General features: G+C 37.6%; 1 protein-coding gene across 9 annotated transcripts in view; it reads left to right on the forward strand.

Annotated features, from left to right (window-relative positions):
* NCOA2 (nuclear receptor coactivator 2) overlaps window positions 1–16,244 on the forward strand; it is a 190,024-nt gene that overhangs the window by 101,012 nt on the left and 72,768 nt on the right. For 8 of the 9 annotated variants that reach the window (XM_055800871.1, XM_055800869.1, XM_055800868.1 and 5 more), the window contains 2 exons: window positions 12,077–12,178; window positions 13,040–13,212. In XM_055800871.1, coding sequence (XP_055656846.1) covers window positions 12,096–12,178; window positions 13,040–13,212 — 256 coding nt within the window. In that variant the 5' untranslated portion in view covers window positions 12,077–12,095. Of the gene's footprint in view, window positions 1–1,032; window positions 1,052–12,076; window positions 12,179–13,039; window positions 13,213–16,244 lie in introns of those variants that run through there. The other variant, XM_055800876.1, reaches the window with a different exon arrangement.

The following is a 16,244-nucleotide window of genomic DNA, read 5'->3' on the forward strand; positions in this document are numbered from 1 at the left end:
GAATGTAGTAGGTGTTTCTTCCCCTCTTTAGTAATTGTATTTCATTATATTCCAAAATTAAACATACTTGGAATATATGCTAATTCTTTCTTAGGACTTGTGGTTGTTCTTTACCAGAAATGTTTTCATTATTAACACAAATTAATTTCAGCTTATTTTTATAAAGAGGATGAAGTGGTTGATAATGAACGTTCAGCTTTGATAGTACAGTAACCTTTTTTCCTTGGGCTGCAGGATACAAACATGTTGCATCAGGCCCATGGAGTGATTTATGTCCTACAAAAGAGAGAAATAACAATTTGACATCTTCCCCTAGTAGGCTAGAAGGAAAATCCAAGCTTCAGTGAAGTCAGTGATAAAATTCTGATTTATTTCAGTTGAGTCATAACATCCCCTTAAAACTCATCAATTTTTTACAGAATGTCACTCCTGCTGTTAAGGGAGCTGCGGTAAAGCTTATAGGGTGTTGCCTGTAAGTGTTGTGGAGGCCAAAGGTATATATGGATTTAAGAAGGAATTAGGTACAACTGAAGATAGGCTCAGAGGGAGGAGGAGGGACAGCAACACCACAGCTAAGTTTGAACCACTGATTGTCAGGGACAGAGAGAGGAGGTATCAGGGGGAAGGAACACTCTGCAGCTGCGTTGCACTTTTTCCTAAGGCATCTGCTCTTAGCTTCCATGACAGACTAGTCACTGACTAAACGTCTCTTTCATTTGACTCATACAGCCATTCCTATGTATGTTTTATTTGGTCATAGTCTGTATTCATAGATTTATATATGTGCGTATATGTGTATATATATATACACACACACTTGTGAGGACAAAGCTTGTTTCCACAAGGTTTTGTTCCTTGGCAGCTGACCAGCTAGAGCAACAAGATTTTTATGAGTTGTGTTTTCCTTTTAAATGCTGTAAAATGATAATTAAATCTGCATCTTCTTTTGTTATTGTTGGTTGCAGCATTTTACTAAAGCAAATAGAATGAAGACCAACATGAAATTTGAAGTGGGTTCACAGATCAGTTTTTAAACTCACAGATGTATTAGGTATCTATTTGATTAGGGTGTACAGGCTACTGTGGGCGCTTAATTTTTATCAAGTTAATTGTACTTTGAAAGTGTTTGCAAGACGCTTATGTGTGGCTCTGATGTAATTTATTGTATTAGCTTTGATTTATGGGCTTAGTAACAGTGTGTGTAGTTAGTACTCTCGATGGCTTTGCCAAGAGTTTTACATACATCTAACATACATCTGTATTAAGTACAAAACTAATTCTGCATGTCGGGAGATGATACAGGTATAATCTTTTATGCATATAGCTGTATTCTCTCAAAAAGCATGTACTAAATTGGTGGTTCTTCAAACTTTAATAAGAAAAGAATAATTAAATGTTTTCTACTTCCCAACTCCTACACTGCTGCTTCACTATAAATGGATGATACTGGTATGGGTACCAGTATCAGCAGGAAGCACGTGCTGAGGGGAACTACCTGCTCACACAAATGCAGGATAGGAATAGGGGCCAAACCCCATCAGATCTCTCCCATAACGTTCAGGACCACATCCTTGTCATCAAGGCACCCTCTGGGACCACGGCTGAGGCAAGCCACCTTAGGCTGAGGATGATGCTGAGTTTTCCAGGGCAGATGTGCTAAATGCACTTGAGAGGCACAGAGGGTGGATAAGCCAGGCACCATACTGTAGAGGATGACTTTTCCAAGAAGTGGTGCAGGGTTCTGAACCTTGTGTGGTCACCAGCCACGTTCCTGACTGACAGAGGATGTCACCTTGAAATCAAATTCACCTCATGTCCAGCTGTTAACATTACAATGCCTGTGGCCATTTGTGGAGCTGAGTACTAACATTTATTTAACTTGAATATAGATACGTTTCACTTTGGTCTGCTGTTAACTTGCAGCCTTCTGGAACAAAAAAGCTTGAATTCTAGAGTCTTAAATTGAAACTTTATTGTTATACACTGTTAAACTAAATGCGTGCTTATGTGAGCATCTCAGTGTTTTAGAAGGAAATATATCTTGTAAGTATGTGTGGAGTAGGTTATTCATTTGCCATGATAACAATGTCAAGATGTGTAGAAATGCTTTACATAATGTTTAGGTACACTTCCTGCAAATCAGAGTTTTAATTCAGTGGTTGGCATTTGAAAGAGCAGCCTGAAGTTTCAACGTGCTTCCTAGTAATAGGTGGTTGGGTAGAAGAGAAAAATAAACCTCCTTAGTGCTGCAGCTACGTGAAAATCAGAAACGTGAGTTCAGTTTTGATTAAGTACCAGAGAAGACACGTAGAACTGAACTGCAGCAAAAAATTCAGTAAGATCATGTGTTTTAAGTAACAGTATCTATTCCGGGACTGCAGTAACATTATTTTGATGACCAGGTTAGAGCTGTGAAAGGTGGTATGCAACATAAGCATCTCTTGCTGAGGCTCCAGTGCAGATTTGGGTTGCACATCACATTGCACCTGAGTGTGTAGAGATGCTAAATTAATCCTAATGACCACGAGGACCAGCACCCCTCTAGCTGCATAAAGTCACTGAAACTGAGACTGATAAATGATGGAACTCAGATTCAACTATGACAGGTTTGATATCTCTGTGTGTAAGTTCCATGGAACTTGTATGTATTCCTTACTTTATACATTTGCTACAGAAACATGGTGCTGTTCTCTCTGTCTCATCCTCTGCTTTTTACTTTTTACCCTTATGGAACCCAGTTGCCTGAGTTTTTTATTAATGGGATATGTTTTATCTAAAGTAAACAGACTGGTATTTGACAGGCATTTAACTGGAGTTAAATCCTAATGTAAGCATGTTCGTGACACAGAGATGCGTAAATGCCTTTGTCTATTGTGATAAGTCATATTTTTCTCACTGCTAAGATAGCATCTTGAAAATCACACTGACATGTGTAAGCTTACTGGTATTGTAAGTAATGTATACATTTCTATCAGCTATATATATGAGATTAGAAAATGTTCCTGATTTTAGTTTTTCCAGGTGCCTTACACTTGTGAGAGCAATTGTTTCACTCTTCCCCTCTCTCTGGTCTGGTTTTCCCCTTGCTTTTTGGTGGTTTCTTAGGGGGGAAAGTTGGCGTGGGAATTTAAGTGGACAAATAATAGTTTTGAAACTGAGATTGGCAGAGAGGATTCAGTGGGAGTTAAAATATGCTTAACTCGCTGTTCCAGAAGTACCATCAACTGGAAATGAAAGCTATTTAAATACAAAGTTTCCTGTAATATTATCCTTTTCAGTGTTGTTAATTTGCTTCGTTTGTCAGCTACGCTGTTCACAAAGTTTTACTTTAAATCACCATAGATTTGTAATAGTAGACTTCTAAACTAGTCTCATAAGTAATGTTATTAATTGTGAATTATAAGAAAAGTTCTAGATGAAATAAACATCTTCTGTGGGAATTTGGACTCCTTGTTTTCCAGTGAAAATGCTTGCAGGCTTAATATTTTTTGCAGCCATGTTTTGATACTTATCAAATGTAACCTAGAAGGTTTAAAAGTTTTAGAATTACTTTTCTTTGTCTTTTTTTTTTTATTATTTCAAACTTAGCTACCTGCCATAAACAAAAGGATGCAAGAGTGACTAGTTTATTACCAATAATGTTCTGGCATTGTATTTTGGTTTTTAATCTGGTGTTTTAAGGGGAGCTTTAGTGGTATTTATCTGCATTTCTTTTGTCCTTGAGTACTGAGAATCAGAAACAATTCTTCATAACTAGAGAGAGGTGGAATCCCAGACCAGAAATTATGATACAGAGTCTTGAAAAATTTTTTGCAGTAGTACCACCTGCCTCCTATTCGACAGTGTTTTGGTGGAAACAAGTCTTCTCCTCTTTAAAAGTAGAAATTGAGCAAACCTGTTACATGTTCTGTAAAAGAAAAATGGTATTTTCTTCCTCTGATCTTTTTTCTTTGTTGTCTTATTAAAGCCTAGTCTTGCTATTCCTGGGCATATTAGAGGTGGCTGACGTAGCCTAATCCGTAAGCAGCTGAGCGAGTGGCTCAGTTAAGAGCCTTAGCCTATGGGAATACAGAAGGTGGGAGCCATCTTACAGTGCTGAGGTCAGCCTGGACGGGTTTTTTGCAAAGTCTCAGGCAGAACAGTGGTTTCTCAAACCTGTGGGTTTGAGCAGCTGAGGAAAACTTCTTTCTCCTCCAAGGCTTAGGTGGATTTTAAAGAAAGTCCTATTAAATACCAGTCTGTAACACTGAACATTAAGGTTAGCCATCAAATGATTGTTATAGCATGTGTTAAAGAGCTGCTGCCGCCTATTTGCAGCCTAATGTGTTTATTAGACAGTCTTCCCAGTGGCATCTTGAAGTGTCTTTCAGGTAAAAAATTCATGAGCATTATTGGCTTTCAGGCTGCAAATGGAATATGTCATCCTCTTACTGTCTAATACACCACTCTAAAGCCATTACACAGGAGTAAGGGAAAAGATATTGTTGAGGAAGGAGCCTTTGGCTTAAACATTTGTTTATAGTCTGTTATGGCTTTTTGTAGACTGAGCAAAAATGTGAGTAGTAGGTGTTGGAGCCAGTGTTCTCTTCTATACACAGGCTCAGTGGCATTTGCTAGTAAATTATGTTCCTTTTCTTAGTTCTAGTTTGTGGAGTTCAAGACTAAAGTAGAATTTAGTACATATTACCATAAATGTTATTTTAATGTTAACCTGCAATAGGCTCCCTTTCAAATGAAATTTCAAGTGACGAGTGTTATTTTCAGATAGAAAAGGGTACAGGTGCACATCAGATTTTAATACAAGTCCTTTGAAGATGACTATAATTTTTCAGCTTGCTGCCACCACCTTCCTCACAAAAACTCTGTTTTCACTGCATGACTGTTGTAGGTGGCAAAGATTTTAGGTAGTTTCATCTACAGTGAAAGTGGTAGTGCTGTTTCAGGGAAAAAGCATACCCTTGAATAAATTAATTTGCATTTTTAATATAAGGATACCATCACCAACCAAGTTATTGGATGTTTTGCTGATTCTGGCAGACTGACATTGTTTCATTTGGGATATATCCCAATTCCACATGTTCAGTGATGAAGAATGGGTATAGTAAGTTGATTGTAGAACCTGTGGCTTTATGTATACCAGGGATGCAGGAGAATGGTTTAATATATCTTTAACTTCCTTTTCTGTCAAACTTTTTAGCGGTGGATCTCTTGCTTTAATTTAATTTTACCAACAATACAGTCTTTTTGTGTGTGTGTGTGTGTGCTCCTTTTATTTCCTTTGACTTTCACTTTTTTTTTTTTTTTAAAAAAATCATTTCCAAACCCTTATCTTTGTCTCTCTGGATTTGTCGAAATACCTGTGCAAAAGACAGTGTGGACACGAGAAAGCTAAGCTTTTCCAAGCGCCGTGCGGTGCCGGGGCGGGTGGGCCTGATTAGCTGGTTGGGATTCTGACGGGTGCTACAGTGAAGAGTGCTGGGAGTCACAGCGGCCCTTCCTTTGGAACTGCTGTGGGTCACCAGTGGAAGCTTGGCCGTGGTCTCCAGTGGCTCCAGTCTCTGATCTGGAATCTTATCCTGCCTCTGACAGCCGTTTCCTTTTGAGGCCTGGGAAAGTGGCTAGCAGCTGCTGCCTTCTTCAAAAGGGTTGAAGATTGCAGTATGTATCAATATTGTATATGTCCCAATTCAGAAATGGAGCTGATGAAAAAAAGAGTTCATAAGCAGGAAAAAATGTGAAGAATCAGAAGCTGCATGTGACTTCCAACTTTCCTGTGACTTCTACCAGAATTAATACTGCACAGAGTATACCAGTAATTATGAAACCAAGACCGAAAGCTTTTGGTCATGAGAACTTCACAGGAAAAAAGTGTGAATTACAATGGTTGCAAGTTTGAGTTTATAATTAACTACAGGAATATGAGCTGTTTATATTTTTTAGTTGGACTGTTAGGGAAAATTTGTGCCAAACTTTTCACTGACTTCTAATGTTTTTAGTCAGTAAACAGTATTTTTACTGTTTGATACTCAGTAAAACAGTTACTTTAATACATCAGTTCTATATTTGTCAGTTGTACCTACACTAAATGCATGTACTGGTGTGCTAGAAGGGTGGTTGTATAGTACTGCTACCTGATTGTCTGCTATATGGTACTTTTCTTTTTGTTTGCTACTTTTCAGATTGAAATAGCAGCTTTGAAGGTGTAATCCTCATTTATTCTTTAACTGCATTTGTTAGGCTTATAATAAATCTGACAGTTTAACAGGCCTTGTTTGGAAGATGGCCTGCCCTGATAAGAGATAAAATGCACATTATCTTCTTCTACATTGACTCTGGATGATTAACTGGAATCACTGATGCTGAGGATCAGTGCTGGAAGGTTTGCTTTGCATGCTGTGCTCCTTCGTGGCGTTTGAGGAGTGGAGGAGATGTTACAAATTCACACAGCTGATTTGTGCTAGATATTTTCCTGTCTCCTTCTTCACAGGGCCTCTTTTTTTCTTTTTTCTCCCATGTGTTTTATTTTTGGGTTTACATTGTTTTATTTTTTTCCCTTTGAAAGATGAATGTCTTGTAAAAATATGTTTACTATTGCTTTATAATTAGGTTAAATCTGTCTGTACTCTTAATTCAGAGCTGTTGCTGGTGCAGAATGTGAAGGAGGATGTGCTGTCATGATGAGAGCAGAAACTATTGTTTTATTACTGATAACAAAAAAAATTAATTTAAGCCTCTTTTAGGCTCTGTCGTTTTAGTCTCCCAACATGTGGTAGAAACTGGTTAGGTCTCAATGACTGTAATTACTAATATATACTGTCCAAGAGTTTATTAATTTAATCTTTCAGTGTCTGATTTGCATTTAACAGTTGGAAAAATTAGACAGTGATTTTTGTCTACAAGTATTTTGGATGCTTAGGCCTGTATTAACAAAACTGAGAGAGCAGGACAATAGACTTAAGTCTAAATACAAAGAAAATATTTACTTACCTGAGATGTCCTGTTAGTGCAGGTCATCTGTTGGAGCCTAAAATTAGTTCTTTAGGTACTTCTAGTAATACTAATTCTGCTTCTCTAATTATCTCCTTCCTTGTATGAAAATGCTGTGGTGCGTGTATTTATCTTTTCGTTGCTTCTCATTGATGGCCAGTAGAGTTGAAGCTTGAGAGGCATCTGGGTCTGTATTAGAAGTTCAGCACTTAGTTATTGTTGTAGGGTTTTTTGTAGGACAAATGGATTAATACATACTGAGAAAAAAAATCTGCTACCACCAATGAAGGCAAAATACTAATCCCACAGTGTGGCATCATGTTTGTATTTTGGAAGGCAGTGCAGCTCCCAGACAACTTAGACAATAAAAAAGGGAGTGCCTGGTCTTGCATGACAGTTCGTTCTGAAAGACACCCATGCAAATTCAGCTTTGTAAGACATTTTCTTTCAAATAAAAATTGGTTTAGTTCAGCATCTGACATATCATGATGCTATTTTTTCATTAACAAATGCCTCTGTCTCTCTGTCCTCAATGCAGTGATTACTGCTGGTTTTGTTTTTACTAATTCTGAATTTGTTTAATCCTTTTCCTAGTCTGTATTGCTCTAAATAAGCCTTGCCCACTTTTTCTAGATTTTGTTTCAGAAGACATACGGTAGAGCTGATACTACATTTTCATATCTTCTAAAGCACTAAATGAACCAAACTGTTCAATTTCTTTATCGTTCTTCTTTCTGGAAGTTCCTGCAGAGATGTATAAAAAGATCAGAGGAGCAGGATGAATGCTGCTTTCTAATTTAAGGTATTTCCCTATAGGGGAGGTTTACTGGAGTAAAATTTTGAGCCTCTGACTTGGCATTCTGCTCACAGTGGCTTTGGTTCTGAATTGTCATGTTTCCTGGAAAAAATTCAGACTTCAAGTTTGTGAGTTTAATTTTCTGGTTTGAGAAGCTGTGTGGTTCAGGAGACTAAGAATATTTAGAACAGCTTTAAAAGTTCCTATATTATCTTGTTAAAAATATTAATTTACTTAATGTTATGAATTTTTGTGCATTATAGAACAATTAGTAACAATGAATAACCAAGAGATTTTGAGATGGATAAATCAATGTGTATGAAGGGAGTTAGGGCAGAACCTAGAAAACTCTATATGCAGTTTAGCTGTTCCTGACTCACAGGTGTTTGTTTGTATGTCTGATTCATCTATCAATTCGATCTAAGTTCATGAGGTTTTCCCCTTCTCACTTGAAAGTTTCCTAGGTACCTGCTCTTTAGTACTACATGTGCCCAGAAGTACTTTCTTCTGAAAAATGTGGGTTTAGTTCCTTGCTATGCTGCATTAAATTTGTAGAGGTACCTAAACCCTCCAGATACCTTCATCTAGTAGTATGCATAGATCTTGAATGTGAATTAGCTCATGGGAAAAAAATGAAATAGCTGCTTTCTTTTAAAAAGACATGGAGAAACTAGGAGGGTGCTCACCTCTTTGACTCTATTTGACTTGTTAGAGCCATTGCTGAGGAATGGGAGATACAGGTTTGCTACCCTCCTCAGCCTGAGCGATTCAAACCTCAGTCCCTTGTGTCTTAAGACAGGTTTGAACTACTTACCCATGAGTTTAGTGGTAAGGGCTACGCACCTAAAAATACCCACTGCACTGCAACAGTTAATTAACCTTGCCCTCTTTGCTTCATAAACATCCAGTTTTGACAAGCAGGTAGCCTACCACCTAGGAGGCTGTCCCGTGTGATGATAAATACAGGCTTGAAACCCCTCTATGAAGAGGGAGCTGAATCTCCATCACCTGGTTTCTGGCTGGTTTAGTTGGTACGTAGCATTATGGAAGAGCAGGGCAGCAAATTATCTATCCAAAGCTTCTAAAAGTGGATTCCTCCTCATTTCTTCTAACTTGGGAGAGGATTTTAGTTTCTGAGTCCCAAGAGAGTAGAATAGCAGAACTTTACCTATCCCAGTCAGCCCCTGAATCTCTAGGGAGATAGGGTCTGGAGGCACATCCATTTGATTTTAACACTGTGTACTAGATGCTGCTGAGTGACTTTCATTTTGGCCTGTGAGAATTTTTAGATTGCCTTAGTACCATGCCTCTAACTCTCCACTTTCCAAGGCACCCAACGCTGGATTTTGCACTCTTCTCTGGAGCACAGGCACCAGCAACACAGGAGCTGCAGAGCCTATACAGATCTTTGAGGTATAAAAGGTGATTTTTAATGAAGACGTAGGGGAGAGCAGAAAGCAAACATCTTAGTAGGTGGCAGATTTCCAGAAAAACTTTATGATGACTAAAAAGAAACAGGTAACTCATTCTAAGAACAAACTGATAATGCTGCTGAGAAAAAGACATAATGGCCTATAAGTGCAAAAAAAATAAAATAATTTGTTTAGAGCCATTTACTGTGTTTAATAAGGAGCAAACAGGATGCTAGTTTCATAATACCAGTTTTGTTCACTTAGATACAGAAGGATGAGTGTTTATGGTGGAAGGTTAGTTTTAATGTGTTGTCTGAAGGCTGATAATGTAGACCTAGTGGAATTCCTACAGAACAGCATCAGTGTGAATGCAAGAAGAATTGAGCTTTGCATTGGTGGAGCTACTGGCGAAGCCGCAAAAATAAACTTCCCTTTGCAGTAACCCTGACAGAGTAGGTGGGAAAATTGTCAATAACTGTTCCTATTTGTTTTCTTGAGGAGGAAGGGGAAGTGGAGGGGGGTGTTCCCCCCTAAATGCTTACCTTGGTCTTTAATTCTTACTCCTGTGGGGGGATAATATGACAGTTGAATATTTGACAGCTTTTCGTGAATTGTTGTGCTTGTTTTTCTCAAGAAAAATTGTTAACCAATTCACATTTCTCAGGTATTACTTGGGAAGCATAAGAAACAAAGGACTTTCCCAGCCTGATTTTTCTTCTGTATTTTGGGTCACCATCTGAGTCTGGCTTAGAGATCAGATGATCTTGGGAATGTACAGCTTTCGTCATGTTGATGATTTTTGTGTCATCCTGGTCAGTGAAAAATTTAGTCATTGAAGCAGATCCTCAAGGACAGTTCCAGCTCTCCACCGACAGCTACGTTGGAACTGCTGTCTCCTCAAAACCTCTTACTGTCACAGTTTTCTTAATAGTATCTTAGTCCTTTCTTGGAGCCCCACTTGTGATACTTGTGAAATTGCCTATTTTCAAGAAAGTGCTTAGCTCCTTAGTTGTTAAGGAACAGTCAGTGTCACAGGCTATGCTGGAGGCTGCGGTAGATGTTTCATATAGTCTGCAGTAAGGTCGGTGTTTGTATGATGCTGTGAGTGCCCTGGCAGGGTCACTGGGAGTTCCCCAGCAAGTACAGAGGGATGGAGTTTGTGATTCGAGAGCTCAGCTCTGCTGCGCTGCAGAACAAGAGCCATCTTGCTCTTCTTGCAGTGGATTGTTCTTAAAATGTTGGCAGTACGTATATACATGTATAGACTTAATAGAGAAAAAGATAATCCAGATGGTTTTCAAGTAGAATCTGATACCATCCGTGTCAAAGAGCAGCTGGGAGTTACATGTTTCAGGCATGATCCAGTCTTTTTCATGAAGCTTGACCAGTATTTAGAAAAAGGAAAATGACTCCAGTTTCTCCTCAAAATGGTTAAAACCCTATATTTTCAGTACAAAGAAAGGAATTTTTATTCCTTTTTAAAATTTTATTCTTTTTTTGATTTAGAAAAATGTTAGGTGGCGTTTGGTTCTGAATCTGAGACAGCTCCAAGTCTTGGTTGCTTCCTCAAGTTTCAATAAGTAGCCTTCTCAGTATCCCTGCAGAACTGCTTGGATCTTAGTCTCCAGGCTGTTTCTGCCAATGCCTTCATTCAGGCAGTTCATTGGGAAAGCTAAGTGTGAACATCCAATTGCCAACACATACTCTGGCTGCTAAATTTTATGAATTGTCAGAAAGAAGAGAACAGCAGTTCCCTCATTAAGTTCAATGCATGGCTGACCAGGCCAGCAGAGGGAAGGGAACTGGTGGGGCAGAAATGAAGGACTTGAAGGAGGTGGTGAACCCTCTTGTTTTGATACCTGATTTCCATTTTATGCCAGTGTGAAGTGATCATACAATTACAGGCTCCAGCTTTTATTCTAACATGGTATGAATCACCTCCTGGAGATGCTCACCTCCTTCATGGCACTCGTGTTTGTTTTTCTGCTAATCCCAAACAATACAGGAGCTCTCTGAAATGGCTGGTAACATCTCCCTGCCATCGTCCTTACAAAACTGGCAGCAACTAGGCAGATGGTGAACTAGGGCTGCCCTGGCTTGTATGAACTTTTTGATCATTTACATCACCTCCCTATGCCCTTTGTAATAATGATTTCTGCCTCCAGAATATTGGTACTTATTGAGGAGTATGTAAACTGGGACAGGTGAGTTTCATGTGGTCCTATGGTGCGTAGGACAACAGACAGCCAGGAGTGGGGCAGGATTTCCATGGGCTGTTCATTGCAAAAATTATAATAAGCTTGTGTTGTTTTAACACATGATAGCTTGACAAGTTATTTTCCTTACGAGTTAGATGATATGTACAAAATATTTACCAGTTCCTCCGTGATCTCTGGTGTTGACGGATGTTCACTTTCTACAATATTATACATGTACTTGAGCAAGCATATATTTTCACTAAAGCTGCATGTGCTGCCGTTTCATGTAGCTGGGATATGTTTGGTTTCATGTATTTCAGTTTTGTTAGGTTTTTCTTGTTGTGTGACACTATGGCTTTTCCTTTGTCTTTCCTCATTCAGCCTTGCAAAATTGCCATGAAAATTCAGCAACCCAGGCACAAAACATACTTATCTGTTCTTACATAACTGGTAACAATCAAAGAGATGGCAGCGCTTTGCTTGTCCACCACAAATTTTCTTCTGAAGGCATTTGTCGAGTCATAAACACAGTGGTTTTATTGGTACCTTTCAAACAAACTTTTATTTCAGATAGATTTGCCAAGTAAAAACTGAGTTGAGCATGGAACAAGAAACTTGGAAACATGAACAGAGAACTCATGACTTCTCCGCCATAAACCTTTCTTGCACTTTTTTCCTTTTAGTTGCTGATATGTGTTCAAGATGAGTGGGATAGGAGAAAATACCTCTGACCCATCCAGAGCAGAGTCAAGAAAGCGCAAGGATCCTGATCAGCTTGGACCCAGGTTAGCCCATTTATGTCTGAAGACATTGAAAGACTAAAAAAATGTACCATGCACATTTCTTGCAGGTAGAAAATGACAAACTTACCATTCTTGTGAAGAGAAGTCAGTACCAAACTACTCTGCAGTAATTCTGTGTCGTGGGTTTGGGGTGGGGGGTGGGGGCTATTCTCTTATATTATTATTTGTTTGTTTTGAATCCAGTATAGTGTCAAAATACAGAATTTTGGTGAATATTTAGGAGCTATGTAAAAATCTTTTTTGGCTAATCGTTGCAAGGTGTCCTCAGTCACTTATCTGGCAATCTACGATTTTTTGCCACCTCTTGTACATCATAATCAGGGACTTGAAAAATATTTTTCAGTTTTATAGCAGTTGCATTATCAACATAAATTTTAGATTTGCCACTTATTCACCATTTTTTATTACAACTGTCCTCATTTCACAGTGAGGCAGGGAGTATGGATTGTTAGGTTTAACTTTTTAAGCTGTTTTATTTTCTCATACACTGTCGCTATATGATGCTCCTTGGATTCTCAATGCCATGTGGAAGGATACTTGTAAATGTTCAAAACCCACCCACCCCAATTAATCTTCTGTTTTGCATTTCAAATCCCAAACCTCTTTTGAAACAAAAACACACTTCTGGGAAAAAATATGTAACATCTTTTTTAATCTACTTTCCTTGTTCCAAAGGAAACCTTTCTACCTGAAAAACTTGTAAGTTATATTTTTGTTGTGAGAGAAGGCAGTTCTCTCTCATTTTGTTAAACTGCTCTTAAACCATTTGGCATCATCTTTGAGCTGGCCAGAAGGCAAGCAAACTGACATTAAATACAATGTTTTTATAATCTCCTCTTTCAGCCCTAAAAGAAGCACTGAGAAACGCAATCGTGAGCAAGAGAATAAATACATAGAAGAACTCGCAGAGCTGATTTTTGCAAATTTTAATGATATTGACAACTTTAACTTTAAACCTGACAAATGTGCAATCTTGAAAGAAACTGTGAAGCAAATTCGTCAGATAAAAGAACAAGGTAAGAGGACTAATAAATCGACTGAATATTTTCTGTGTTGATTATTCCTATATTTTTGGCAAACCCAGTAGTCTCTTCAGCTTTTCTTTAGCAGATTCCTAGGTTTTTCATTAATCAGTAATGACAAATGTTGTAATGGTATATAAACAGAGTGTGTTAAGTATCATGTTCAATATTTTAGAAATAAGCTTCACAGAGAATTTGGAAATTGCCAAGAGGGAGAGAAAAACAGTCAGTCTGATGCGTGCATCTAATGGAATTGGAATTTCTTGTGCTTTTACAAAAGTTAAACTAGCAGATGGCTTTGAGGCTGGGGTGGGGGGTAGGGGTGGGGGGGCAAGGCTACTTACGTACTTTTACATGGATGATGAATCCATGCAAAATAGGAATAATCCAGGAGAGTGGGGTATGAAAGTATTCTGCATCCCCCATTTGCTTGCTTTTGTTGGTATGAATAGATATTGTGGACTAAATTATCTACGTCTCTTAAATGATGACATCATATCCTCAACTACAATAGATTTGAAACTATTCTAATCTCTAGATAGGGTCCTGTTATAAATGTAAACCAGAGAACGTGACAGTTTTCTTCCTGTTCTTTGTCTAGAAGATTAGTTTTGTATTTCTTTTCTTTTGAACTATTTCCTATTTAAAGAAAAAAAACAAAATCTTTTAGAAACTTTAGATTTTTGGAAGTGGGTTTTGTAGCACAAGTCTATCTGGGCAGGTATGAATAGCACTGCAGGTGTTCAGGGAAGATTCAGATTCTTACAAGTAGTATTAGTTTTATTTTTATAGAGAGGATATCAATCTCTTTATATTAGAGTGATTCCTTTGGTTTTCAAACACTAACATCTTTCACTTTTTTCGTATTCTGTGATTTCTGTGGGAAAATAATTCTTCCTTTTGCATATTATATGTGTGAAGTTATAAAAGTAGAGATTACATGTTGCATAATATAGATACAGCTTTATTTCTAAAACCAGTGGATAAATACATCTGCAGTTTCAAAGTTCAGCCTATTCAAAGCTAAATGGAAAGTGGAAAGTGTCAAATTGTGTCAACTGCCTCCACAGTGGCTCTAGTTGATTAATCTTCAGGAATGTACCTATTTCTCAGCTTGTTCTCTTCTTATTGCTATTAAGTTGCCATAATTTTTAAAGTGGCTATTCTAGTGAAGTTGCCGTGCCCCATGTTAGAAGTATACCTTTTAACCTGGCAGTGTCCATCATCATTTTGCACCTTGCTGGCTTTTCAGATATGTTTTTTTCTTTATTTTCTTTTCTTCTTCCTTCTCTCACTTTCAGTTTTGGATTTTTGTTTTGCTGACACCAAGAGATGCATTCTCTTTATCCTTACCTGAGAAGGGATAAAGACCAAAAAAAATATGTTTTCCTGGGAAGTGGATGCACAGAGAAAAATCTGTTAGTCCACTTGGTAATTCTCTCAGTGGCTGAGAAGATATAGTCTGAAAATCTGGCTCTAACTAAGGCAACTTTGGCAAATCCACAGTTTTGTTGTTCAGGACCAATATCATAAAAACAGTTTTCATATTGTTATAAAATGTTCACACTCATCAAACCAGGTTACATATAAATTATTAGTTCTTTATGGGCCAGAAGTGTATGAAAGCTGAATGTGCACTTAATTTTTTAAGCTCATAAAGTTTTATTGCAAAAACAACTGAATATACATTTCTAAAGACAGACTAAAATGCTACGAATACTATTTATTTCAACAAGTAGCAGTGGTTTGCAACCCTTGAGCAATAAAGATACTAAATTACTCTTTATAATGTTGATTTGTTGCATAAGGTTCTTCAGCTGAGGACAATTTGATTGTCTGTTAACTGTCTGGGTCTTTGCATGAAACACATAGCTGGTACCGACTAGACTTTAAGACTCTCTAGGGGCCATTGCAAAACAATGAGACCCTCAAGGTGGGCATTGATGGTACCTCAGGATCTAGAAGCAAAGATTAGAATACTTGAAATTATTCCTTTAAACCAATTAAAAGTTTGATACTGATTTCTGCGTAGAAGCTACATGTGTTTGTTGTAATAGTAAATTTAAAAGGCTTTTCTTTTTAAGAAAAATTCAAGTGACAGCACACTCTGAAATGCAGTGTTGTTTTGTAATAGGCATTTCGTTAACAAATAGGTCTCACATGCAGTAAACATTCAAACTGCAGGAAGGGTACAATACACCTGTACCTCTGTTGAGTGCCACAAAAAACCTGGCCTAAGCAAGGCAAACACATTGAAGACCTAATGAGGCTATTACTATTGCAGTCTCATCTTTTTCAGGTAGTTTATCACCTCAGATTGGGAATCCTGCACTTCTATATATTCATCATTTAAATGCATTAACTTTTAGGTTGTTCTAAATCTTTGATTGCTTTTCCATTGGCAAGACATGTTAGAAGACCTTCATAATGGTGAAACACTTGCGTTGTCTTAACAATATCTATTTCTAAAATAAAGTCATGAGAATAATACTATACTTTAATAAATTGCCATGAGACTCAGGTTAAAAATCATATTTTCTTACGTTTAAGATGTTTTGTTGATTATTTAGCATTACACTAAATACCTGTAGGAGAGAACTAAATGAACACCCTGAAATTCTTGAGTGATTCTACACTAACATGGACAAATCAAGATGGCTCAGTTTTTACAAGCTGAGCCAGCTCTACATTTCTTCAAAGACAGATCAGATTAAATTAGTGAAGACTTATTTTACAGTTTTATTATTTTGAAGCTTTAGTAAAGAGGTTGGATTTTCGAAATAAATACTAAAAACTCTTCACAAACATTCATCTCTAAATAGAATTGCACATTAAGGTCTCATTACTTTCAAAAACGCGGTCAGTTATAAATACCTTTTAAAGCCACTGAAAGCAAAAAGTTTTATAGCTGCTGCTGAGATTTGACAAGGAGACTTTATTTTAGGTTCTAGGAATGAAAATGAAGAAGGAAGAAATACAGATTGATATTCATTTCCCATGTCAAGCTTGCTGGGCTGGTAGCTGAA

The sequence above is a fragment of the Falco peregrinus genome, chromosome 3, assembly GCF_023634155.1.
Source record: "Falco peregrinus isolate bFalPer1 chromosome 3, bFalPer1.pri, whole genome shotgun sequence".
NCBI lineage: Eukaryota > Metazoa > Chordata > Aves > Falconiformes > Falconidae > Falco > Falco peregrinus.